The sequence below is a fragment of the Trichosurus vulpecula genome, chromosome 1, assembly GCF_011100635.1.
Source record: "Trichosurus vulpecula isolate mTriVul1 chromosome 1, mTriVul1.pri, whole genome shotgun sequence".
Lineage (NCBI taxonomy): Eukaryota > Metazoa > Chordata > Mammalia > Diprotodontia > Phalangeridae > Trichosurus > Trichosurus vulpecula.
The window spans coordinates 254,357,272-254,385,248 of record NC_050573.1 but is presented as its reverse complement, the minus strand read 5'-3'; the positions used below and the strand labels follow the sequence as shown (position 1 = coordinate 254,385,248).

The window sequence follows — 27,977 nt, the reverse complement described above, 5'->3', positions numbered from 1 at the left end:
AGGGAGGCTGAGAGATTTCTTGAACTTGGGAGTTTCTAGCTCTATTGGGCTACTCCAGGAAAGAAATGCCCATTAGATATTCACACTATATGCAATATTAATATGAGGAGCCCTCCGAGAACAGGGGGCCGCCAGGTTGCCTAAGGAGGGAACCAGCCCAGATCAGAAATGGAAAAGGTCAAAACAGTTGGGCTCCTGCCTTTCCAGTATGGGCAAGGTAGGCAAACATCCTGTTGGAAGGAAGGAAAGAGGGAAGAAGGATGAAAGGAAAGGAAGGAGGGAGGGGGAGAGAGAGAAAGTGAAAGAGGGAAAAAGAAAGGAGGTTAAGTTAGGACAAATCAAGGAAGTAGTTTGTTATGCAGAACCCCTTTTCCATCTAATTTAAGGTTTCATGACCACGTTATTGGAAGGCCTCTGGAATATTTCAGAATGAATTATTTAGGAATAAAGATGACACAGTTGTTAGTCCTTAAAGAGCAGCATTTCTATAATTTGTTTAAGGTTGATAACTGATAACAGAGAGAAGGCTAAGCTGCTCACTTGTTACTTTATTTTTTCTTCCATGTAGAAAAAATCTTGTACCGGAGATGACAGCACAAAAGAAATAAGTAGGGAGTTGATGACAAATGTGAGTGAGGGAATAGAAGTAAGCACTTAGCTGCTCATGATGGATTTAAGTCATTTGGCTCAGATGAATTGCTTCCTTTGGTAGAAGATATGATTGTGGGGCCACTTGCAGTGATATTTGAGAAATCGTGGAAAATGACAGAGGTACCATAAAATTGGAGAATGGCAAATATTGTCCTGGTTTTCAAAAAAGAGAAGATAATACTTCCCACTATAGGCCAATGAGCTTGACTTCAGTATCCAGGCAAATTTTAAAACTGATCATTAAAAAGATGGTTGGCAGCTTGAGAAAGGAAAGCAGTGATTACAAAGAACCAGGATGACCTTATCCAGAACACAGATTGCCAGACTAACTTCATTCCCTTTTTCGACAAGATTGATACAACAGAGAAATGATGTGGTATAGTTTACCTAGATTTTAGCAAAGCTTTTAGTAAAATAAGCCATACTACTCTTTTGGAGATAGATATAGATTAGACAGGAATACAGGTAAGTCATTTAAGAACTGGTTAGATGGGCTCAAAAAGTAGCTAATCGTTCAGTGTTAACTTGGCAGTTCTCCAGTAGAAGAGGCAGTCTTTCTGTGGTACAACTTTTTAAAGCATTTTATCTGTTTTGTGTTCTGAACTTACCAAATACCAAACAAAATGGGCATTTCCATATACCTAGTATAACGAGAAAGATGCTTGTACATAAAATTGCAGATCTCTATCACGTAGTTTGCTTTTTTTTTAATAAAAAAAAGGGAAATAAATTCAGTATATGACTTTCAAAGTTGTTTCATTCATCTGTGATTCTTTCTGGCTTCCTCTGTCCCTTTTCCCCCACTTATCAAGTGTTTTCCCTCCCTCTTGCCTCTCCCTATTCACTGAAAAGAAAGATTGAAAGAAAGAAGAAATACAGACTCCTTGGATCATAAGCAGGTTGTGACAAAATAAATTCTCACTTTGGCCATGTCTAAAAATGCATTTTTTTATTCTGCCTATTAGTCTATCAACTTTCCTTCATGAGGTAGGCAGCATTGTTTTCAGTCCTCTGCAATCATGATTGATCAAAATTCTTAAGTCTTTCAGAATCATTCATTTTTACAATATTGATGTTCTCTAGTATAAATTTTTCTTCTGGTTCTGCTCACTTCACACTACATCAATTCATAAAAGTCATCCCAGGTCTCTTTGAAACCATCTTTTTACTCTGTTTCTTACAGCATAATAATATTTCATTATACTCACACACCACAATTTATTCAGCCATTCCCCAATTAGTAGGCACTCCTTTAGTTTCTAGGGTTTTTTTTTTTGCCACTGCAAAAAGAGCTGCTATAAATATTTTTGTATGTATAGGACATTTTCTTCTTTATTTACTCTCTGTGGAATGTAAGCCTAGCATTGGTTAAAGGTCTTACTCTGTTTAGTAATCTTCGGGTTATGCTTCCAAATTGCTTTCCAGAATGTTTAGAGTAATTGCACCTACATCAGTAGTGTACCAATGTGCCTGTTTTCCCTTAGCTCTTCCAATATTTGGGGGCTTTTTTTGGTCAGCTTTGCCAATTTGATGAGTGTGAGGTGGAATTTCAGAATTAGTTTAATTTGCATGTCTCAATTAGTGATTTAGAGCATTTTTAATATGGCTGTAGTTTGAGTTTCTTTGAGAACTGTCTGTTCAAACGCTTTGACCACTTATCAAGTGGGAAATGACTCTTCTTATACATTTAAATCAGTTCCTTACATATCTTGGAAATCAGACCTTCATCAGGGAAACTTGCTGTAGACATTTTTTCCTAGTTAGCAATATTGAATTTATTTGTGCAAAAACTTTCAAATTTTATTTAATCAGTCTTGATCCAATTAAATTGGCCATTCAGACTTCCGAGACCCTTTATATTATTTGTTTGCCCATGAACTCTTCCACTGTTCATAGATCTGAAAGATAATTTCTTCCTTGTTCCTCTGATTTATTTATAATGAAACTTTTTATATCTAGGTCATGCATGTATCCATTTGGAGCTTATTTTGGAATAAGGTATGAAGTGCGGTTTAAGCCTAATTTCTGCCATACTGCTTTCCAGTTTTCCTAGCAGTATTTATCAAATAATGAGTCCTTATTCCAGTAATTGAGTTCTTTTGGTTTCTTGAACATTAAGCTACCTAGCTAAAAGTATAGGTGGAATGCTCACCAGTTTTTCAGGTGACAGACACAAAATTAGGAGTATCAGATAGATGGCATACTACATGACAGGATTCAAAAGTATCTTGACAGGGTAGAATGGGGGTGAGGAACCCATGGCCTTGAGGTCACATATGGCCCTCTCGGTCCTCAAATGCAGCCCTTTAAATCCAGACTTCACAGAATAAATCCCCATAATAAAAGGATTTGTTCTGTAAAACTTAGACTCAGTCAAAAAGCCACACTCAAGGACCTGCAGGGCCACACATGGCCTCGAGGCTGCAGGTTCCCCACTCCTGGGGTAGAACATTGGGCTGAATCTAATAAGTTGAAATTAATTAGGGATAAATTTAAAGTCTTACAGTTGGGTACCAAAAAAATCGTCCTCACTGTTCTGATGTGGGACACATTGTTAGACAGCAGTTAGGAAAAAGATGGTGGGGACTCGGGTGACTTGGGAGCTTATTGTTGGCAGTATGATATTGCCAATCAAAAAAATGTAATCTTTGGCCACATTAAGAGGAGTAACTTTCAGAAATAGGGAGGTGGTTGTGATAGTGCAGCTGTACTTTACTCTCATCTAGAGTACTGTTTTCAGTTTTGTGCCACACTTTAAGAAGGATTATGATAGACTGGAGAATATTCAGAGGAGGGCAGTCAGGCTAAAGGACTTTGAGTCCATGTCACATGAGGACCAGTTGAAGGAATTGGACACGTTTAGCTTGGAGATGAGCAAATGTAAGGGGTAAGAGAGAGAGGACTAGAGGATATGAAAGCTGTGGCTATAAGGCAGCTAGCTGGTGGCACAGTGGATAGAGCACTGGGCCTGGAGTCAGGAAATCCCGAGTTCATATTCAGCCTCAGACACTTATTGTGTGAGCCTGGGTAAGTCACTTGATTTCCCTTATCCTCAGTTTCCTCAATTGTAACATGGGAATAATGATAATAGTACCTACTTCACAGGGTTATTGTGAGAATCAAATAAGATATTTGTAAAAAATGCTTAGTATAGAGCCTCACACCTAATAAGTATTACAGAAATGTTTATTCTTCCCTGTGTTCAAGTATGTGAAGAGCTATCATGTGGAAGTGGGATTTAATTTGTTCCTTTTGGCTACAGAGGGCTAAACCAGAAGCAATGGGGAGAAGTTGTAAAGAGGCCAACTTAGGCATGATAACAGGAAAAATTTTCTAACAATTAGAGCTGTCCAGAAGTGGATCTGCTATCTTGAGGAGTAGTAGGTTCCCTGCTTTGGAGATACTCAGGTAGAAGTTGGGTGACTATTTGCTGATTGTATTATAGTAGGCATTCCTTATGTGTTTGGGTTGGCATAGAGGCAGCTAGGTGTACAGTGGATAGAGCATTGGCCCTGGAGACCAAAAGATCTAGGTTCATATTTAGCCTCAGACTTTTAATAGCTGTGTGACTCTGGACAAGTCCCTTAACCTGTCTTACTTTCCTTAATTGTAAGAGGGATAGCACTCTTTGGAAAAAGAATAGCACCTACCTTATAGTGTCATTTTGAAGATCCAATGAGATACCATTTGTAAAGTGCTGAGCACAATGCCTAGAACATAGTAGGCACTTAATAAATGCTTGCGCGCGTGCGCATGCGCACACACACACATACGCATGCACACACACACCACTGAAGTATCTTTTAGCTCCTCAAATTCTGTGACTTAATGACCTGTTCACGCCACCCCATAATCTCATCCTTCCCTCTTTTGTTTGACAATCCATTCCTTAGTGCTTGCCAAAGTGTCTTTATTTCTGTGAGTTAATTTTGAGCCACCTCCATTTTAGCTGGTACAGTTGATAGAACACCCAGGTTACTGAATTGAAGTTCTTAATAAATATGTTGATTGATTGACAGGTTCACCTCTCGGAGACTCATGAGGAGGACCAACTCTCTTGGAAGGAGCCTGATAACTTTATTTATTACTGATTTTTTGATGAGATTAATGGAAGGATCACTGGGTTGGGGCGGGGGAGGGGGACGACACTGAAGCTTTATAAATTCCCAGAATGGCTTTTGATTATACTAAATTATTGCATTACCTTGGTTTTTCTTACAAGTATATATTTCTTCATAGTGACATGGCCTTAATGCAGTCCCAAACATAAAGGAATTTTAAAACTTCCAGGAATAATTCCACTGGAGTTTTCAGAAATCATCCAAGGATAGGGGTGTCTACAGAGAGATTTTACCAAAACTTCTTTTCCCCTTAACTTTGTTCCTCTTCTAGTTTTCCTTGCTGGTTCTCTACCTTTCCCTGCTATAACAGTTGAGTGCCTTCTGAAAGTCCCTTATTAGGTCATTATGATATTCTGTGTTTTTATATATGTGTATATACATACATACATACATGTACATATATAAATATATGCACATGTGTGTATGTATGTGTGATATATGTATGTATATTGTGAGTATATATACACACACACGTGTGTGTGTGTGTGTGTGTGTGTGTGTGTGTGTATGTATATGTACACACACATTTTTCCTTTCTCCCTTGTGCTAAAACAAAGGAAACATCTTGCCCACCATCCTCATTACCAATGTGTAAATAATAAATATTTAAAGTATTTATTCTTTTTAGTTGAGGTGTTATATAGGATGAGAAATTGGAAATTGCTGAATAACTGCATCACTGGTTTTTACATACAGTGGTATAACTTTGTGCTTGCACTGACCAGAGGTCAAGGTGTTGATTATAATTTATAAAGTTCCAAAAAGACACATAGGCCATGGACTGCATACTGCTTACCACACTCTGGAGGAAGTGTGAACTAGATTAAAATGAATGTAGGGAATATTAGAGAAGCTAAATAAAAATACATAGATGATGTTAAATGTGTGGTTTTTCTAGGATAATATGCAACCCACAGGGATCCTTATATATGGTTTAGTGGCTGTTGTTTGTATTTGGGTTAGGCACTAGTGCTATAGGATTCCCTTTTATTATCCCTTTCTTCCTAGCCTGTCTGACTGTACCTGTTGTTAGGGTAGGCAGAATTATCATTTTCTTGAGATTTATTCACCCCAAAAATATTCCTAAATGTGCTGCTGAATTGTAGATATAGCTTTGTAATTGATTTACCTGCAAAAACAATTTTCTTATACTGGGTATTTTGATTATGATTAATGAAGTGCTTATAAAAGTCTTGCTAAACTTGTTTTTGTTAAAAAAGTAGATTCTCAAAAAGAAAAATAAGGAAACTACACTATATATTAGCCATATTAATCAATATTGTTTGAGACTATTTAAAATAGCTAACAATAAAAGGATGGAAGATTGCTATGGTGTAGAAAATGAATTGATGGACTTAGAAAAATATGGAAAGACTTGGACTTAAAAGAAAGATGTTGTCCACCCTCAGAGAAACAGAGGACAAAGAAGTATAGTATGGTCTTACATAGATGCCTATGAATAGATATGTCTGTATACAAGTATGATTATAGATGCGTGTGTGTGTATCTGCATTTAATTGTACCCACCTTTGCAAGGGAGGGGAGAAAAGGGGGAAAAAACAAAGTAAAAAGTACACAGCAGAGAACAAAAGAAAACTTACAAAGAAGCAAAGAAAAGATGGACAGCTCTGAACACCATCTGTAGTATTTGTTATATAGGCTTTCTTGAAATGGAAACTTATTACTGTATATTTTGAATCCTCTCTCACATTCTGCTGTGCATATGGCAGTGCTTTTTTTTCTTATTTTGTATTTAAGTTTTTAATGTTTCTTTTTCTTTTCTTATTGTATATTTAAGTTTCAATATTGTAAGTTTAAAATAAATTAATGTTTTAAAAAGAGAGACTCAGCTGTAGAAAGAAGTTCAAGAAGTATTTGATAGCCAAAATAATAATTTTTTCCTCCCCCAATGCAGGTGTTCTTTATAAATTTTCCTACAGGACTTCTTTGTGGGGAAATCCGAAAAGCATATGTTGAATTTGTCAACGTCAGCAAGTGTCCTCTTACTGGATTGAAGGTTGTTTCTAAACGTCCAGAGTTTTTTACTTTTGGTGGTAATACTGCTGTTCTAACACCTCTGAGCCCCTCGGCCTCTGAAAACTGTAGTGCTTACAAGACTGTTGTGGCAGATTCTACCTCTGGGGCTACTGCCCTAACATCATCAGCTTCCTCGGTAGACTTTGGCTTAGGAAGTCAGCCAGAAGTGATTCATGTGCCCCTTCCTGACTCTATTCTTCTACCTGGGGCTTCAGTCCAGCTGCCTATGTGGTTACGTGGCCCAGATGAAGAAGGTGTTCACGAAATAAACTTTTTGTTTTATTATGAAAGTATTAAAAAGCAGCCTAACATCTGGTGAGTATTTTTAAAATTTTCTAAGACAAACTGTTGCATTTTTAATGTGTTTTTTAAAATATACATACTATTAATATACTACCATTTTCAAAAGGAAAACAATCACCCCTCTTCTTTACTATACATAATGTTTATGCCTCAGGTTGTGCCTAATATCTCTGAACTGCCTGGCTGCAAGATTTGACAGAGGTGGACTCTAATCTCTAAGACCACTTCCAGCTCCAAAATGCAATGATTCTGATATGGCCAAAGGTTCCATAAATTTCCAGGTGACCACTGTGTCAACCCAGTGTAATTGGATATCGTTCATACTTGAAGAAGCTATCTAACCCATCAAGGAGGGTGTGTGCTTTGATGTTATTTTCTTCCTTTAGTGGATTTAATTATATGGCTATCCATTCACTCTTTCACACAGGACCCTTTGTAACCAGTATATACATTTCCTAAATTGCTGGCTCGTATTACGGTTTAATTTATGTCATGGGACAGAATGAAACTAATTAATTAGCTGACATGGGAGGATTGCTTATCTTGGTCATAATTCAACATATAGCACAGCAGAATCCTATTTGGGTAATGATTTTTCACAAAAATAGTTGGAAATGACTTTCCTTTCTATGTTTACTTTAATAGAGCTTTTGAAATATTTTATAGGGCAGTTTCAGACCATAAAAAACCTGGTTTTAGTCAACACTGACAAGTATCAAACAGGAGACTTATTCAGTGAACACTTTCCACCAGTGCTCATCATAAACATTTTAGGAAATAAGGTCAAGCAGTATGTAGCATGAATGAAATGATAACAGATTTGGGGCAGAAGTGATGATCCAAATTTCAGGATAATTCACAAAGCTGAATTAAAAATTGACTTTTCTGGGTTATTTCAAAATACAACCACAGTTTATAACATTGATTCATAGAACTAATTTTTCAGTAGAAATAAACATCTGACTCACAAGTGGACTTTTGGAAGAGAACTAAAAGACATATCTTACTTGAATAATCTATTCCCGAAATGATAGTAATTTTTACGTTTTACTAGTAAAATTATGTTTTGGTCAAGAGTGTCACCGTTTGAAAAAATTGGCTCAGTTCTCCTTTGGGAAGTGAACTAGTTTAAATGTTAACAAGAAAAAATAAGTCAATCTACTTTTGAAATACCAGAACTTCTATTTAAGGGCCATTAGTAGTGTATGACTTTTTAGTTAGTTAGAAATAAGCAAATTTAAAAATTAAAATATAAGCATATATTCCTCCAAAGTTTGCAAAGCACTTTTATATAATCTCAATTCTTTAGATAACTATGTGAAATCAGTCCTATTAAGTGGCCCCATTTTCCAAGGAGGAAATTCACAAGTAACTTGCTTAGAGGTCACAAAACTATTTAGAATCTGAGGTCACTCTTCTCTGCTGTACCATATCAGTGAGCCTATCTATCTTAGTGGTTTTTCAGGGTTTAGTGACCAAAGGGAATAGAAATTTTAATTAGTAACCAAGATTTCATTTATAAAGAACTTATATATAAGGTTAACTATTCAGAGCTGTAGTTAACCTATCAATTTAAACTGAGAAATATTCCTTCTATAATTTCTTCATCCCTCTTCAAAGAAACAAAACACTTGAAGTGATGTTAATTACTAATTGTTACCTTACTCTTATTTAGAAGTAAAAATAACTTTGTTGATTGTCAGCAGATTTACTTAAACCTAGATGGGCAATTCTCTGTAGCTCTGGAATATTTAATTACCTGTTTGCAGGATTATTTAGGAACAAATCACATTTTCTGACTAAGATATAAATAATATGTATTCCTACATATCAAATTCATTTTTATAAACATTTTTATGCCAGGCACTGTACTAGGTGCTGGGGATTCAGAGAATAGTTTCTACAGACTCAAGGAGATTACAGTCTTTTAAGGGAGATAGCATGTATATACGTAAATATAAATAGAATAACTACTAACAATATACAAGATATAATTAGGGGTGAGAGAGTGGTAGAGAATTGGAGATCAGGAATGCTTCTGTGTGGCCAGTGGCACTTGATCTGAATCTTGAAGAATTTATAGAAATTTCATTTGAGAAGCAATTAATTGTGATGGATAAAGAAGACAGTAGTTTTACATGAAGGAGAAAATATAGGACAAGAATTTCAAAAGGAGAGGACTACATGTGGGGAATTATAAAAAAATTGGCTTCCTCCTAGCAAAAGGTATATAATTTATTGTATATACAGAGTTAAAAAGAGGGACAATTGGTGTACAGGTCTCAAAGGTCATGCTTAGAAATCTAAAGTTTGATGTGGTGGCCATTTTAGAGTAAGGATTAGGATGGGAGTGGGAGGTGGGGGGAGATATAGATTATACTAGAACAATATACCTGAACAGGTATATGTGGGTGCCAACTGTGTACAGGCTAGTTGACTAAGCTAAAGGATTACAGTGAGGAAGTAAATGGATATAAAAAGTTTTAAATGTATAGGAAGGAACCATCTCAGCCACTAAGTAAAGAGCCAGTTGTGAAAGGAAATCATCAGATGTAGGTCATATATCTAGAGCTGGTGGAGACCTCAGAGGCCATCAAGTTCAGCTCTCTTATTTTTCAGATGAGGAAAGTGAGACAGGAAATCAAAGTGATTTTCCCAAAGTTACACAGATAGTAGTGGAGGTGGGACTCAAAGTTGGCTTCTGACTACAGAATGTTGCTAACACCAGGGGGCAGTTTTTGGAATGGATTGAAGACTTGGGCCAAGAAGACTTCCAGTGTCACTATTTTCACCACTCGTTTGGCATTTGCTACATACTGTTTTTATTATTTTTTTTTATGTCACTGGATCATAGGACCTTAGATATAGGGATGGAAGGGACCTTAGGGGTCATGTGGGACCCAGAAAGGGGACCTGACTTGTGCAAGTTCACAAAAATAGCAAAGGGCAGAGTAAGGAATTGTTCTCAGGTGTGTCTGACTCCAAATCCAGAACTCTCTACACTCTATGGATATGTTTATTCCAACCATTATTGGTTATATGACCTCCATATTACAAAGCATTGTGCTGGTTGCTATAGCAGATACAAGAATGACTAAGGCTTGTTTCCTATCCTCAAGGAGCTCATAATTTTATAAGGACAGTAATAAATCACATATTGCCTTATTTATATATAAGTGCCATACAAATAGTAGGAGCAGAGAACTGTAGAAAAGAGAGAGAGGATGATATGACAAGGAAAGGCTTCCTGGAGGTGATATTTAATCTGGACTCTTAAGACTGAGTAGGGTTTCTGTGTCTCTCTTTTTAAAGTTTCATTGATGTCTTTTGTTTTATTATCATAGTCATTTCTAGATTGGATACATACCTTAAACTGAACCTTTAAGCTAAATTTAAAAAATATATACATTAAACCTATACCCTATTCAGTGAGCCTTCCCTTGTAACAAAGAAAAAGAATTTAAGCAAAACTAACTGCCTAGTTAATCAAGCAGACTTTCAATATGTAGGAATGGGTATAGGGAAAAAGGCATTGCAAGTGGAGGCAACAGCATGTGCAGAAGCTTAGAGAAGAAAAATCAGGGAAAGCCCATGGCATACTCAGGGACCAATGGTTGTAGTGTAATGCTTAAGGAGAGAGGGATGGAATGAGGCCTATGGCCTGCCTGAAGTCAAGATAACAGACAACCTTCAAGCCAGGCTATTAGATTTGGACTTTTTTCATTAAGCATTTGATGGCCTTTAGAGATTTTTTTTTTTAGCAGAGAAGTGGCATGATCAAAAGCAGTGCTGTAGGAAAATGAATCTTGAGGTACTGAGGTCCGAATTGATCAGAAGTGAGAAAAATAGGTGACTAAGAGACTAGTTAGAATGTTAGCACATAATCATAATATACCAGGTGCTAGGTAATAATAGCTAGCACTTGTACTACTTTAAAGTGTGCAAAATATATATCTGTGTGTGTGTGTGTGTGTGTGTGTGTGTATCACTCGAAGGAAGGTGCCATTATTTCTATTTTATAAATGAGGAAATAGTTTCCTCAGTTTATTGATGAGGAAACAGTCAAGCGACATGACAGGGTCAAACAGCGTCTGAGGCAGGGTTCTAACTTACTTCTTTCTGACTCCACAATGCCACCTAGCTGCTTCTATTAATAAGGGTCCAAACTTTGGGCATTCAAGATCTTAATAACCTGCCCCCGTCCCCCACCTCCAGTCTTCCTATACTTTATACCACCTTCCACTTCACCCTCCCTACCCCACCCCCACTCCCTAGTACTTTGTTGTGATAAGGTAACACTGGCCTTGCTGTTCCTTGAGCAGGACACTTCATCTACCAATTTGGGGCATATTCACTGTCCTCCTGGGCTCCTTCCTCATCTCTATTTCCTTGCTTCTTTCAGTTCTCTGCTAAAATCCCACCTTCTGCATGAAGCCTTTTCTGCTTCCCAGTAATCTAGTGCCTTCTCTCTATCTGTTATCTTCAATTTATTTTGTATACATCTTGTTTGTACATAGTTGTTTGCATGTTGTCTTCTCCATTAGATTTTGACCTCCTTGAAAGTGGTGACTGTCTTTCACCTTTCTTTGTATCTTCCAGGTGGTGCCTGGCTCACGTTAGGTGCTTAGTTAGTGGATATTGACTGTGGGGAAAAAAACAAAGGAACCAATTTGAGAGACTCTGAAGGAACAAGCCATAGAACTTGTAACTAGATGTGGGTGATATGGAAAAGGAATAGCCAGTAAAACACCTGAAGTTTTAAGTCAGAATGACTGAGATGGGGTGGTAGGGATGGATAACACCAACAAAAATAGAAAAATCAGGAGAAGGTACTCTTTTAAAAAGGGGAGAAAAAAGGAGGATGAGTCCAGTATGACATGTCCATTTAGAAGTATTGGTAAATCCTTATGAGCATTTTTAGTAGGTAGTAGTATATTCAGAACTGGGGCGGGGTAGTGGTGGTAATGAGATTTGGGAGTCATTCTTGGGGTTGATAATAACTGAAACTTTGGGAATGAATGAGGTCACTGAGGGTTAAGGAGAGAGAAATTTGATTTTTTTCAATTAAGTCTTTAAAGTTTAAAAACTAGACAGAAAGTTTTCATTGTATTTGATTTTATATTTCATATTTGAACCTAAAGACACTAGGGAACTACTGATGTTGATTAAGAAAGTGATTATTAGTTTTGTGTATAAGGAAAATCACTTTCTCAGCAGGGTTTAGAATGGACTGGAGTTGGGGTAAATCTTGAGGCATCAGTTAGGAAACTGTACCATTAATCTAGTCAGGAGCTGATGAAGTCCTGAACTTCGGTGGTACATGATGGCTGTTATCCTGAAAGGCTTCTGCTTTTGATTTTCCTGCTCATATGAAATACTTTGAGATCAATAGCTTATAGTGACTGGAACAATATTAGGCCTTTCAAATTGAATTGAACCAACAGAATATTTTTTGTTTCTAGGAGTGGCAAACCTCACTAGTCTAAATATGAAATAATTGAATAAAGACTATTAATTTTGAGTGTCAAGCCGAAGTATTAGAAAAATTTTTCTTTGTGATAATTCTAATTTTGATTATTGTCAAATGTGTGGTACCTGATAATAACCAGTATTACAACTTCATAGTTTTCATTTCTGAAATTTATTAATCTTTTGTTTTTATATATGATTAATTTCCAAAGATATCCCTCCTTCTTCCATGCCTAGAAAGCAATCCTTTGTAACAAAGAACAAAAGAACAATGAAAAAACTTAACACATTAACCACATCTCACAGTATATGTAATATTTCACATCTATAATTTTCTAGTGGAGGGAGGTGACTTCTCTGAATTCTGGGCGCAAGCCTGTTCATTATAATTACATAGCATTCGATTTCAGTTTTTTTATTCTCTCCATTTACATTGTTGTAGTCATTGCATATTTTTTTTTCTGGCTTCTGCTTACTTCACTTTGCATCAGTTTATGTGTTCCCATGCTTTAGAGTTTACATTTATTTTTCTTCAGTCACAGGGTATTAAGACATACAGCAGTTATTTGTACTAGCCGATCTTTGAATGTACGAGCTACAGTCTGCAGAAGTAATACTCTTGAAGGTGAAGAAGGCAGAGGAGGCAATATGCTTGTCTTTGTGGATGTGGAAAATATCAATACTGTAAGTTTTAGTTTTCTCTTGTAAAATTAGTTTTTTATTTTAACTACGCACTTAACTGAAATTTCAGTTGAGTAGATTTTTTTCTTTTGTAGATTTTGTAATCTACTGGTATAATTGTAGAAATAATTATATAGTAACTCATTATATTAACTATTCAGTGGAATATAGGATATAGGAATCAGTCACTTTCTGACTTCTGGGTTTACACCCAGGTCTGAACCTCAAAGCTCTCTTAGCTTCTTAATGTTAATTAAATGTTAATGCCTCATTTAGCTACATAAATTCAACCTTGAACATTCCTTCTTATTTCTTTGGATAAATATGATAGGTTAATGTGTCATAGAAACTGTTAATCTAAACAAAAAGAAGCATCAGTAAATCTTGAAAAGGAAAACGTGACATAAAGAATATATTATAATTTGGTCATTAAGGGGAAGTTAATAAAGCCAAATTTATAGAATTCTCATAGGTTTTCAGTCACTCTCAGTGTTGCAATATTATTCCTTTCAACAGACCTTCATGAGTTCTGAGAATGTAGTCTTATTAGATTTGTAATAGTTTCACTTTCCATTTTTAGAGCACTTGAGGATTTCTTGATACTTCAGCCCGTTAATATAGAGAAAATTCTCTGTAGGCACATTGTGATCTCATTAAAAAGACATAGGATTTTTAAAAGATTTATTCTTAGTTTAAGCATTCCTTTGTAATGTAACTGGCTGTAACACTTGAGTACTCGGCTTTGTAGGATGTTTTGAGACTCGCGCTAATTTTTTTAAAGATTCTAAAACATGAACTATCTTTATTTTTTTAATCAACAAAAATTAGCCCTCTCTCCCTTCCCAATCCTCACCAGTTGAGAAAGAAAGAAAAACGAAATCCCTGTTGAAAACATGTAGAGTCAGGCAAAACAAATTCCCACCTTGGCTGTGTCCAGACAAAATATATCTTGATTTGTACTGAGTCTGTCACTTTTCTGTTAGAAAGTGGGTAACCTGTTTATTGTCTGGAACTGTGTTTGGTCATTATGTTGATCAGAGTTCCTAAGACTCTACATCAGTTCACACGAGTCCTTTCAGGCCTCTCTCCAAAACCATGCCTTTCTTCATTTCCTACAGTACAATAGTATTCTCTCACATTCATATACTATAACTGTTCCAACATTCCCCAGTTGGTAGACACTCCATCAATTTCCAGTTCTTTGCCACTATTAAAAGAACTACTGTAAATATTTTTGTACAGCCTCAGAGTTTGCTTTGCTTAGGATTAATCCTTGCTCTTAAACCCCCTTCCGCTTCCTAGTTCCTTGTTGAGCAAAATGTATTTCTGTACCTAACTCTGTGTGTGAGCACTCGAGCATCTGCACGTGTGTATTCCTTCTCTCTTTTGACCAGTTCAGATAAGATGGAGGTTCCAGTGTCACTTGTTCCCCTCATTCTTTCTTGTTAGTATAAACTTGGACACCTTGATTTCCAGGATTTTCCTCATCTTTCCATCCTTTTTTTCTCCTAGTTAATTCCTCCTCCCCTCCCTTTCTGTTTCTTTAAGATCACCAAAGCATAACAGAACCACTCCCAGAACCTTTGTTTAGACTTCCTTCTATGGCTCCTGATGGTGATAGGATTCTCAGCAGGGCATATATATCAATAGAATGCAAGGAGTTTACTCTTGTTTACCCTTATGATCCTTCATTCGTGGCTATCTTTTTATGTTTCTCTTGACTCCTTTGTGCTTCACAATTTCTACCTACCTCTGTTCTTTTTGTCAGAAATTTTGGGAAGTCTTCTATTTCATTTTTCCTCCATGTAGGATTACATTCAGTTTTGCTGAGTAAATTATTCTTGGTTGTAAGTCTGTGTCTTTTGCCTTCTGGAATTTCATTTTTCAAGCTCTCATTCCTTTATAGTTATGGCTGCTAAATTGTATATGATCCTGACTGTGGCTCCTCAGTATTTGAATTCTTTCTTTCTGGCTGCTTGTAGTATTTTTTTTCTTTTACCTAGAAGCTCTGGCTTTTGGCTATAATATTCCTGGTAGTTTTCCTTTTGGGGTTTCTTTCAGGAGATTATTGGTGGATTCTTTCTGTTTTCCACATTGTTCTTTAATTCCAAGAGATCTGGTCATTTTTTCTTTTGTGATTTCTTAAATTGTGATATTGAGGTTTTTTTTTATTTGGTTGTGGTTTTCAGGTAGTCCAGTGATTCTTAAATTAACTCTCTTTAATCTGTTTTTGAGTTGGTGCAGTGGATAGGGCACTAGGCCTCAAGGAGACCTAAGTTCAAATTCGGCTTCCAACTCTTAGTAGATTTGTGACCCTAGGCAAGTCACTTAACTTTTGTTTACCTCAGTTTCCTCATCTGTAAAATGGGCATAATAATAGCACACCTACCTCTTAAGGTTGTTATCAGGATCAAATGAAATAATAATTGTAAAGCTCTTAGCACAGCCCCTGGCACATAGTAAGCCCTATATAAATGTAAGTTGTCATGACGATGCTGCTGCTGCTGCTGATGTAGTAGTAATAGTAATTTTTGCTAAGAGACTGCTATGTGACATATGTACTGGAGTAGAGTCAGGGAGACCTCAATTCAAATGTGGCTGCAGATATTAGCTTTGAGACCCTAGACAAGTCACTTAACCTCTATCTGCCTCAGTTCCTTCTACTGCAAAATGGGGATGATAATAATAACATTTACCTCAAAAAGTTATTGTGGGTGTCAAATGAGATAATATTTGTAAATTTCTTAGCTCAGTGCCTGGCACATAATAAGTGCTTACTAAATGCTTATTCCCTTCCTTTACTGCCTCCCCCTTTTCCTATTTTGTATTAATTTCCCCTTACATTTTCTTCTTTTAGTCTTTTGAGTTTGTTTTAATATTTCTTGTTTTTTCATAAACTCATGTCATTAGCTTCTATTTGGTTCATTTTAATTTTCAAGGAATTTGTTCCTTGGGCAAGGTTTAGAAAGAACCTTTTGCACCAAACTTCACTCCCTTTCCAGTTCTTTCTAACATAACTCTCTGACTTCTTTTATAATTTTTTCTTCTAGTGCTCTCATTTAATTTTATTTTTAAAAAGCAGCTTTAAATAATTTTTTTTATTGTTTCTTCAAATAATTCTAGTTGAACTTATGCTCAAAGAGTTGCTTTGAGCCTTTGCAGGTAGATGTTTTTGGAGTTTTTCACTTCTAGATTTGTTTTGTCATGGAATTTTGGGGACACTCAAGGATTACTGCTCACTAATTTGGGTTCTTGGGGTTGGAGTCAGATGGTGTCAGTAAAGAGTTCGTTAAGAGTGGAGCAAGTAGACTTTTTATTCAGGTTGGTTGATAGCAAGGTGGATGGCATCTACAATGAGTCTAATTTGAGAAGTTCCTTATATACAAATTTTGGGGGCAGCATTCATAAGCTAAACATTCAAAATAATATTGTTTGAAACAAAGAAAAGAGAGATAGCTATTCATAAAACACAGGTGATAACACAAAAAAGAATTGTGTACTAGTTGAAGAAAAATTCATATTATTAGTAAAAGGAGATAGATAAGGGAGTTATCCTCTCAGTAAAACTTGTTTCTCTAAATCCAAGGAATCTGCCAGTTGGGCCAGACAGTGAGGAAAACGTTCCCAGGACTCTGGAAACCTCCACCTACAGCAGCAAAGTCTTTTTGAACCTATGCGAGGTGAAAAGAAGACACTGCTGCAGCTGGTACTACAGTTCAGTAGGGGTCATTTATAGCAAGATGGAACTAGTGTGTCTTGAGGTAGGACTGTTTCTAAGGAGAGGAAGGTCTGTGTGTCATACAAATATATCAAGGTGGTTCATGGTACAATAATAGGTGGTAAGGGTATTAAGACAAAGGAGGAGAAGGAGGCTCAAAAGAAGCTGCCAACCTTTGGAAACTTGCTGAAGGATGACTCTGGGCTTTGTCTGGAATGATGATTTTTGTCTACTTCCCCCACAGCTTGTTGTTACCAAAATAACTTTGTTTGCTTGTCTCTCCACCTTACTTCCTAGCTTTGAACTTAGTATTAGGGCCAGACTGCAAACTTATCAAGAGAGTATCTGGGTAGAGCATGTGGGTTCTTTCTTGGGAATATTGGGTTATGTCAGGATCTCTGGAATGGCTCAGGCTAGGGACATGCAAGTTGTACTGTAGGCTTTTCTTTGACCGTTGGCCTTGGTTATTCCTTTTGTAGGCTTCAGAGTAGGAAGAAAACTGGTATGGAGACTCTGCTCTGGTCAGAGCACACAGCTACTATTTGCTTCTGAGGTTATTCTTGATGCTTGCTCATCTTGGCTCTTGGCATTGAATATCTTTTTTGTTATAGCTGACATAGGAGTATTTTAATATTTTCATATGACAAATAGTGACCTCTACAGTATCCACCACAGAGGGGCTCACCCTTGATCACAGCATGATATATAACTTATTCTACCTCCATAATCTGTATTAAGGGTTAGCATACTGGAGTCCATGGACCAAACCCAGCTGCTGCCTCTTTTTGTATGGCCAGTGAGCTGAGAACAATTTGACATTTTTTAGTAAAGTTTTTTATATTTAAAAATGTAAAAAACTATTCTTAGCTCTTGGCCATGCCAAAAAGAAGAAGGCAGCAGGCCTCAGACTGTAGTGTGCCAACCCCAGATCTGTATGACCAGGCTAGGGTATGGCACAGGGTATGTAATTTAGAAGTGTATCTTCATTTCCTTTGCCTTTGTGGATATATTACTCCTTTTTTTTCCTTTGGTTTTAGTAAGAAGAATAGTCCTGTATTATTTGAAATTTCCTTTATACTTGAAGGCTTTTCTCCTGCTGTCTTGCAAAATTTATTGTTTTTTATTGGAATAGCATAATTTAAGCACTGTCTTGGGATTTGAAACATTGATTTTTTTTTTTTTTTTGCTAGAGCTGATGTGTGGATTGTTTTTTTAGTAGTGTATTTTCTGTATTCAGAAGTTCTAGGTAGCTTTTTGGTATTATTCCTTGCATTGTAGCACTCAGAGGTTTTAATTTGTCATATTCTTCTGGGATGTCTATGATCTGTAATTTGCTTCTACACAATCAGTCTTCAAGATCAACTTGTTCTACCTGTACAGAAATTGTTCTTTTACCATTATGGCTTCAGCATTGTTGCTTTTTGCTTCTTCTCTTCTTCCAGATTGTCCTTTACTATATTTGTATACTCAAGTTGTTCTCTATTTGATTTCTGTAGAAAAACTCACCATCTTAGATTTAAATTTTCATATTTTGCTAATTCTCTTTTACAAGCCATAAATTTTACCATTTGTTCTATTCTAAATTCTTAGAATTGTTCTGTCTCTAACATTAGCCGTTCTGAAACATCCTGCAATAGTTCCATGCTTTCTTGGGAATCCATAAAACTGTGTTTCATTAGCAGTTCCTTCACTTCCATGTGTCTTAAAATTTTTAAAGACATTTCCAATCTTTATGAAGTCTTGATACTTATTTACCATTTTAATTTTAATATCTTCCCTATTAATTTAGCAGCTTGCGCTCATGAGTTTGAACAGTTTCCATATTCCCAAGGTTTTAGTGATTTCATTCTTTTTTCCTTTAATTTCCCTTATATTTACTTTCTGATTCCATTCCGTTTTGAATGTAAGTTTACTGTTACTGGCCTTTGTCCCTTCCCCAGGTGACTTCTGGGAAGACAGTATTGGCCTTAGTTGGATGCTAGTCACCTGTCCTTTAAGCTCGGTGAAGTCCTACATTTTAGTCCCTTGCCTCAGTTTCCTACATTCTTTGATTATCTGTCTAGCCTGAGTCAGTGTCTCTTGCTTTTTGAAGGCTTTTTTTAGGGATAGAGGGGATATTACAAGCAGAGTTTCTTCTACTAGAGCGACGCTGCAGGCAAAATGATTAGTCAGTCAACAAGCATTTTTTTTTCAATTTTACTTTATATTCAATTCCAAATTACTGCCTGCCACCTTGCCCCGTACCACTCCAGAAGGCAAGGAAAACAAAACCCATTATAAATACATAGTTATGCCAAACAAATTCTCCTATTAGCCATGTGGAGAGAAAAGAAGAGAAATATACTTTTATTTTTCATTCAGCCCATCAGCTGTCTATCTGAAGGTGGATAGCATATTTCATCATGAGTCCTTTAAAACTGTGGGTCATTCAACAAGCATTTATTAAGTGCCTACCATGTACCAGATGCCATAGGAAGGATACAAAGAAATGCCAAAAAAAAAAATCCCGCCCTCACTTTAATGGAAAGCAAACATGCAAACAACATATATACAGGAAAGGCAATGGCATTAAGGGAGACTAGGAAAGACTTCTTGAAAAAGGTGGGCTTTTACCTGGGATTTGAAAGAAACTAGGAAATGGTAGTAAGGAGAGAGAAAATTCCAGGGATTGGAGACAGCCACTGAAAATGCCTGAAGTCAGGAGATGGAGTGACCTCTTCAAGGAACATCAAGGAGGCTCACAGAATACATGAAGGGAGGATGAGGTGGGGGAGTATAAGTTATAAGAACACTGGAAAGGTAGGAAGGAGTCAAGTTATGGAGGGCTTCCACTGTTTGTCATTTTTCTTTTGATGAACTTTGCCTGTATGACAGGTGGGAGGTGGAACTTCATAGTTGTTTTAATGTGCATTTCTCTATTTGTGATTCAAAGCATTTTTTTTTCATATGGCTATTGATAACTTGGATTGCTTCCTAAGAAAACAGCCTATTTATTTCTTTGACCTTTATCAGTTAGGAAATGGGTCTTAGTCTATTTTTTTTTTTAGGATTTAAAAAATTTATTTTTAGTTTTCAATATTCACTTCTGTAAGATTTTGAATTCTAAATTTTCTCCCCCTTTCTCCTTCCTGCCTCTCCAAGGTGGTGTGCAGTCTGATATAGGTTATAAATATACATTCATATTAAACATATTTTCACATTAGTCATGTTGTAAAGAAGACTTAGAACCAATAGGAGAAATCATGAGAAAGAAGAAACCAAAAAAAAAAAGACAGAGAGCAAATAGTATGCTTCAATCTGCATTTAGACCCCATATTTCCTTTTCTGGATATGGATAGCATTTTCCGTCATGAATCTTTTGGAGTTGTCATAGATACTTGCATTACTGAGAAGAGCAAAGTCTATCAAAGTTAATCCTGTTACAAGGTTGCTGTTACTGTGTACAATGTTCTCCTGTTTCTGCTCACTTCACTCAGCATCAGTTCATATAAGTCTTTCCAGGTTTTAAAGAAGTTCCTTGTGTTTCTTGGAAATCTGACCTTTATCAGAGTAATTTGCTATACATATTGAATTTGTTTTATTTGTACTGAAACTTTTAAACTTCATGTAATCCAGTTGTCCATTTTGATCCTCTCTATCCCTTGTTTGGTCGTGAACTGTTCCCCTTTCTATAGAGTGAACTGAAAAGTAATTTCTTCCTTGCTCCTCTAATTTGTTTATAATATTTCACCCTTTATGTGTAAGCCATGTATCTCTTTGGAGCTTATGTTTATATATGGTATAGAATGTTGGTCTATATCTTATCCAAATTACGTTCCGCTTTTTCTAATAGTTTTGTCTAAAGAGTGAATTCTTTTCCCAAGTAGCTGGGATCTTTGGGCTTTTAAAACACTGTGCTACTACTGTGTTTGTTTTCTTCCATGTTGTACACTTTTGTCCCACAGATCTCTCTGTTTCATCTTTCTGATGATCACTGCTTTGTATTTAGTTTGATTGTTCTTTCTTTTTTTTTCATGATAGTTCTATCATATAGCTTGATATCTAGTACTACTAGCTCCCCTTCCTTCTACTTTTCTGTTATTTTACTTGAGATCTTGAAATTTTGATCTTCCAGATAAATTATTTTCATTAGTTTTTCTAGCTCTATAAAGTAATTCTTTGATAGTTTGATCACATGGTACTGAATTAGAAAACATGGGGTGGCTTTGTTGCTAGGAAAATTATCCATATAACAGACCATATATAACAAGAACAAAAATAATTTATGAATAAACAACAATAAAAAACATGTATTCCTATTTTTAAAAAATTAGAAAACACAGGAATAAAATCATTTTTGTAAGGATAAAAATAGTGAGAAGGTAACTTTTAAAGCACACTTTTAAAATTTGCAAAGCACTTTAAACATATGATTTCATTTGATTCTTATAACAACCCTGTGAGGAAGGAACTATATTATCAGGAAGTACTGAATTACTGAATAAGTAAATTAGGTAGTATCTTTTTTTATTATATTGTCTAGACCTACCCATGAGCAGTTAATATTTTTTGCTTAGGTCAGTCTTTATTTCTATAAGAGTGTTTTGTAGTTATATGTACATAATTTCTTTGTGTACAACTTGGTAGCTAGACTCCCAAATATTTTCTACATTCTGTAGCTATTTTAATTGAAGTTTTTCTTTCTGCTGGATTGTGTTATATACAGAAATGCTAGTGATTTATGTGGATTTATTTATATCCTGCAACTTTATTGAAGTTGCTGTTACCTTTTTATTTTTAGTTAACTTGTTAGCATTTTCTAAGTAAATCATATCACCTCTAAAAAGTGATAACTTTTTCTTCGTTACCTCTACTTATTCTTTCACTTTCTTTTTCTTGTCTTATTGCTGTAGCTAGTGTTTCTAGCACTGTCATATAGTAGATTGGGCATCCTTGCTTTATCTCTGTTTGGAAAGGCTTCTAGTTAGTTCCAGAACATATAATGATGACTCTTGCTTTTAGATGTTTGCTACGTATCCTTTTAAGAAAACAGTTAAGTAGAGCAGTGGAGATAGTGTGCTAGACTTGGAGTCTAGAAGACTCGAGTTCAGATCCTGCCTCAGATGCCTAGTTAGCTATGTGACCCTGGACAAATAAGTTAACTTCTCTCAAACTAAGTGTCCTCATCTGTAAAATGGGGATGATGATAGTGCCTACTTCACAGGGTTGTTATTAGTGTCAGATGAAATGTGTAAAGTGCTTTGCAAATTTTAAAGCACTATGTGCTTTAAAAGTTAACTTCTCTCTATTAATTATCATTATGTGATTTTATTCCTGTGTTTTCTATTTTTTTAAAAATAGAAATAAGTATTTTTATTGTTGTTTATTGATATGTTATTTTTCTTCTTGTTGTTATATATGATTTGTTATATTGATAGTTTTCCTAATAACAAACCCATCCCATGTTTTCTATTTTTAAACAGTATCAAATCATCTTCATAATACCTACTTTGCAGCATACTCTGAGATCTGGTACTGTTAGGTACATGCCCCTTTTCACCTCCCTCCCTTTTAAAATTAATAATTTCACTTTTAATTTTTTGTTTATGCTATATAATAATATCCTAGAATTCATGAGCAATGTGATCCTTAGTGCTCAGGAATAGAACACCAGCATCTAAGTGTCCTCTCAGTTCTCCCAATTTTCATACCCTTTCCTAGCCTGCCTTCCAAAATGTAGCTTGACAGAAATTTTCTCCTTTGTCTTCCTTTTGAGCTTGCTGGTGAAATTGATCATTCATCCTAATGTTCAGTTTAGATCCATGGATTGGGGAGTCACTGATTTTGTAATGATGGAAACAAACCTGAGACATGAATAGAACTAAAGATAATTAGTACAGTAATTCATAAAGGGTGGTCTGTATATCACTTACGTTTTGTGGAGAGCCTTCTAGGTAGGGTAAGGATTAGCTTTTTTAGGAACATTTTTTGCTGCTGTCACCTGCTTTTCTCAATGTATCTCATCTTCTCCCCCTTCCTAGAGAGCTGTCCCTTATAGCGAAGAAGAAATGAGAAACAGTTCAGCAAAACTAACTAATGGGTCAGCATTGAAAAAGTCCAGCATTATTTGCAGTATTCCACATGTAGAGTGCCCCATCTTGCAGAGAAGGAAGGGAGGTGTTTTTGCATATCTCTTTCCCATTTCTTCTTTGGGATCAAATTTGGTTGTTATAATTTCACAGCATTCAGTTTAAGTTATTGTTCTTTCTATTTATAATCATTGTTTATATTGGTTTTTTTGGTTGTATTTATTTGTCATTATTTCATCCAAATCTTCCACACTCGTCTGTTTTCTTTATGGTATTATTTCTTACAGTACAGTGATATTCCATTAAATTCATGTACCGCAACTTGTTGAGCCTTTCCTTGGTTGATAGGCAACTTGTTTCCAGTTCTTTGATGCTATAAAAAAATTGCTATTATGAATACTTTGGTATATAAGGGGCTTTTCTTTTTGTTGTTGACCTCCCTGTGGTATATGCCTAGCAGTGGGATCTTTGGATCAAAATGCCAGGACATTTGTGAATCACTCTGTTTGAATCATTCCACATTTCTTTCCAGAATGGTCAAACCAATTCAAAGCTCTGTCCACAGTGCATTAGTGTGCCCATAGACAGTCTCTCCAACATAGACTACTCCCATCTTTTGTCATCTTTGATAATTTGCTATGTATGAAGCGAATCCTCAAGAGTGGTTTAGATTTGCATTGTTCTTGTTATTAATGCTTTGGAGCATTCTTTCATGGCTGTCTTTTGGCTATGATGGCTGTGGATAGTGTATAATTCAAGAACTATTTTTCTTCTCCTTTGACCATGTATCTCTTCAAGAATGACTTTTTATCGCCTTCATTTTTACCTTTTTTCTTCATTAGTTCTTTTAAGATTTTTGACTTTTTATTCCTTCAGACGAATTTTGTTATTTTGCATGATTCTATAAAAGAAATCATCCTAGAGGCAACAGTGAACTACTGGAACTGATTGAGTGACATGATTGGACCTAAACTTTAGAAAAATCACCTTGGTAACTAAATGGAGAATGGATTGGATGAGGAGAGTCACTATAGGAAGAAGGATTTTTATAATATTCCGGATGATAAGGTGGTGAGGGCCTGAAATGAAGTGGTGGCTATGGATATGCAGAGAAAGGAAAATATATAAAAGATGTTGTGAAGATTGAAACTTCAAGATTTGGCAACTGATTTGGATACGTAGTCAAGAATGAGGAATTGAGGATGACACCAAGGTTGGGAGCCTGGTTGGTACCCTCTACAGTGAGAGGAAACTCTTGGGAGGGGAGGGTTGAGGGATGAGGAAAAATAATGAGTCTTGTTTGGGGCATGTCAAGTTTGAGTTGAATATGGGACATTTATCTCAAGATATCCAAAAGACAGTTGGTAATACAGAACTAGAGCTCAGAAGAAAGAGTAGGACTGGAACTTTAGAACTGGAAATCAACTGTGTAGAGATAATAATTGAACCTATGGAAGTTGCTGAAAGAAAAGGCCTGAGACAGAGCCTTAGGGGCTAGGGTTGAGGGAGTGTAAAACACATTGAGACTGCTGGATAAAGGACTAGCAAAAGAGACTCATTCAGAAAGATAGGAAGAGGTAACCAAAAAAGAGCAATATCCTGAAAAGCTAGGGCAGGAGGAAGTGGTCAGCAGGGTCAGAGCCAGCAGAGAAGTCAAGAAGGACGAAGATCAAGAAAAGGCCTTAATATTTGTCTGTTAAGATCTCATTCACAACTTTGAATGGAGCAGTTTTAGTTGAATGATGAAGTCAAAAGTCAGGTTGGAGGGTGTTTAGAAGAGAGTGAAAAGAGAGGAAGTGAAGGCACCAAATGTCACTGGCTTTTTAAAGGAGTTTAGCCATTAAGAAGAGGGGAAATATAGGATGATTGCTGTCATGGATGGTAGGACCATTGAGGATTTTTAAAAGATGAGATAGTCATGGGCATTTTTATGGACATCAGTTAAGTTGCCAGTAGGATAGGGAAAGGTTAGAGCCAAGAGAGTGGGGATGATACTAAAGACCATCTGCTGAGGAATGAATGTAGAGAAGTTGGCAAGATATGGCCACCTTTTCATGCAAGTCTGGAGAGAAGGAAGAAAGAACAGAAAAAGATTTGTGTGAGGAGGAGAGGTTAAGGGGGAGTCACGTTGAGTGGCCTCAGTATTTTTTGGTGAAGTCTGAGGCAAGCATCTCAGCTGATCACTCACAACATATCCTCTCCCATTACTCTCAACAAAAAATAGCCTTCTGTATTACTGATAAAAGGAGTCAGTTATTGGAGAGCTTTTCTTCTTTCCTATTCCATGTCACATAGCTCCTCTTCATCATCTCCTATTCTTTCCCCCTTTGCTCTTTTCTCTGATAATGATGTGGTCATCATCACTCTTTGCCAAGGCTAACCCCTCTTTGTACACCCTTGGTCATGTGCTCTTAATTTCATTCCCTCCTTTCTTTGGGAGCTTGCCTCCTCATTCATTGCATCTCTTTTTAAGTCTGTCTTTATTCACTGGCTTCTTCGCTATCACATGCAATCATGTTTTTAAAACTTTTCCTTGACCTTGTCATCCATTAAGCTCCTTTTTCTTACATTTTTTTCCTCTCATTGCCAGTATCATAGGAAGGATCATCTTCACCCTTGTTGGCCACTCATTTCTTCCCAGCCATCCAAAACTGATCTAAGATTGCAATGCTGAAGCATATGGAATAGGGCTCAAACTTTAGTCAGACTTCATTGTATATATGGCTGTGGAGATGGGAAGAGAACTATAGAATAGAAAACTAAAACTATTTATTCTAAAAGTTGTAGCAAGGTGAGTAAGATCATTTGTTTCAAATTTGAAATTGCCAGTGTTACACATAGAAGATCCTTAAAATGATGTGCTTGTTCTATTGACACTACAAGTATCCTTGAGGTAACAATTCTGTCCTGGTCTGTAGCAATTTATGTATAGTTATTTAACCAGAAATAAATGCCTCTATTAATCTTGAGAGTGTGTTAAAGCTACTTCATCTAGTTTGTTTTTCAAAAGTTCTTGGGATGACTTGACCTAAGAAATGCTTCTTATAGCTGCATGAAAATAAAGTGTGACTAGCAAATTTGGTTCTAAATAAAACATGAGCCTTTGTTTTTTCAACAGTAGTGTTCTTTTAACAACAAAATACAGTGGCCTTTTCTCAGTCTTCATTTTCTTTTATCTTCAAGCGGCTTTTGACATTATGGATCATCCCTTCCTACTGAATAATCTCCCATCCCTTGGCTTTCATGAAACTCTTCTCACTTTGTTCCCCTTCTGCTTGTTTGATTACCCCTCATTTAACTTTGTTAGGTCATCATCTGTCTTTCACCTAAACTTCTGTCATCAGGAAAAGGGAAGGGAATAAGGAAATAATTTCTGTAGTGCTTATTATGTACCAGAGCACTTCTTAAGTGCTCTATATATGTATTATCTCATTTGGTAACAGTTATGGCTCTCCTCCCTCTTTCTCTTTTCTCTCTCTTCATCTCCCGTGGTTTCAGTTAACATCTCTAGCAGATGTCTATCCAGCTTGATTTCTCTCATGAGCTCTCCAGTCTTACTTATAATCACCAAATGCTGAATGCTGAACATCTCCACCTGGATATCCTCTTGGCATCTAAAACCTTGCATGGCCAAAATGGAATTGATTATATTCCCTAAAAACTCGTCTCCTTCAGGCTACCTGATTTATTTGTTGAGGGCATCACTTTTTTTTTTTGATTCATCTAGCTTCACCTTAGTGTAATTCTCAGTTTTCCCCTGACCTTCTCTCTTTCTTATCCAGTTGGTTGTAAAGTCTTTATCATTCCACTTCTGCAATATCTCTTAAATATGTCCCCTTCTCTCTATTTACACAGTACAATTCTAGTTCCAGCCCTATTTACCTCTTGTCTGGGACTAGAGTAGTAGATTTCTAAGTGCTCTCCCTACTACTGTTTTCTCCCCTATCCAAGCCAGTCGTCACACAGCTGCCATATTGATATTCCCAAAGGATAACTCTAGATATACCACTTTCTTACTCATCTATCTTTAGTAGAACCCTACTGTGGCCTCTGGGATAAAAGAGAAAATCCTTAGCCTGGTGTTTAAAGCCCCATTCCTTTCTAGTCTTATTTTATGTTACTTTCCTTTATGCATTCTACATTCAAGTGAAATTGGCCTACTCCTTGTTCCACATAGGAAGCTAGGAGATGCAGTGCATAGAGAGCACTGGGCCTGGAGTCAGGACGATCCGAGTTCAAATTTGACCTTAGACACTTAATAGCTGTGTTACCCCAAACAAGTCATTTAACTTCTGTCAGCCTCAATTTCTTCACCTCTAAAATGGTGATAATAATAGCACCAATTTTGGGTTGTTGGAAAGTATTTGGCACAAGTGCTTGGCCCAGAGTAGACAATAAGTACCTATTCCTTTCCCTTTTCCACATACATGACATTCCATTGCCCACCTCCCTGCCTTTGCATAAACTTGTTTTCCACATTTCCCTTCTTCACTTTGTGTCTTAGAATCCTTAGTTTCTTTCGAAGACTAGCTCCAATCCAGTGCTATGTCCTACACATGGCTTTTTCTGATCTTCCCAGTCAGAAATGCAAAAGGTAGTATCTTCTGCTTTTTAAAGTTACTTGGTATTTACTTGTCTGCATACATATGCTCCCTAATAGAATGCAGGGAAATAGAGAGCATGTGACTACTCATTGAATATGGGTGATGAAGGAGAATAAAGAGTCCAGGATGTCTTCAGCATTGTGAATCTGGGTGATTAGAAAGATAGTCCCCATGATAGAATAAAGAAGGGTAAATTTTCCGGAATGTATTTCGGACATGTTGGGTTTGAAATACCTATTGGACAGTCAGTTTAAAATGTCTAACAGACAGTTGATGATGCAGGGCAGATGCTCAGGAAAGAAATTTTGGCTGGATAAATTTTGTC

At 36.4% G+C, this 27,977-nt stretch overlaps 1 protein-coding gene across 3 annotated transcripts in view; it reads left to right on the top strand.

Annotated features, from left to right (window-relative positions):
* The window catches only part of TRAPPC8 (trafficking protein particle complex 8), a 132,152-nt gene that overhangs the window by 80,993 nt on the left and 23,182 nt on the right, over nucleotides 1–27,977 (top strand). For all 3 annotated transcript variants that reach the window (XM_036757723.1, XM_036757715.1, XM_036757729.1), the window contains 2 exons: nucleotides 6,688–7,124; nucleotides 13,118–13,265. In XM_036757723.1, coding sequence (XP_036613618.1) covers nucleotides 6,688–7,124; nucleotides 13,118–13,265 — 585 coding nt within the window. The remainder of the gene's footprint in view (nucleotides 1–6,687; nucleotides 7,125–13,117; nucleotides 13,266–27,977) is intronic.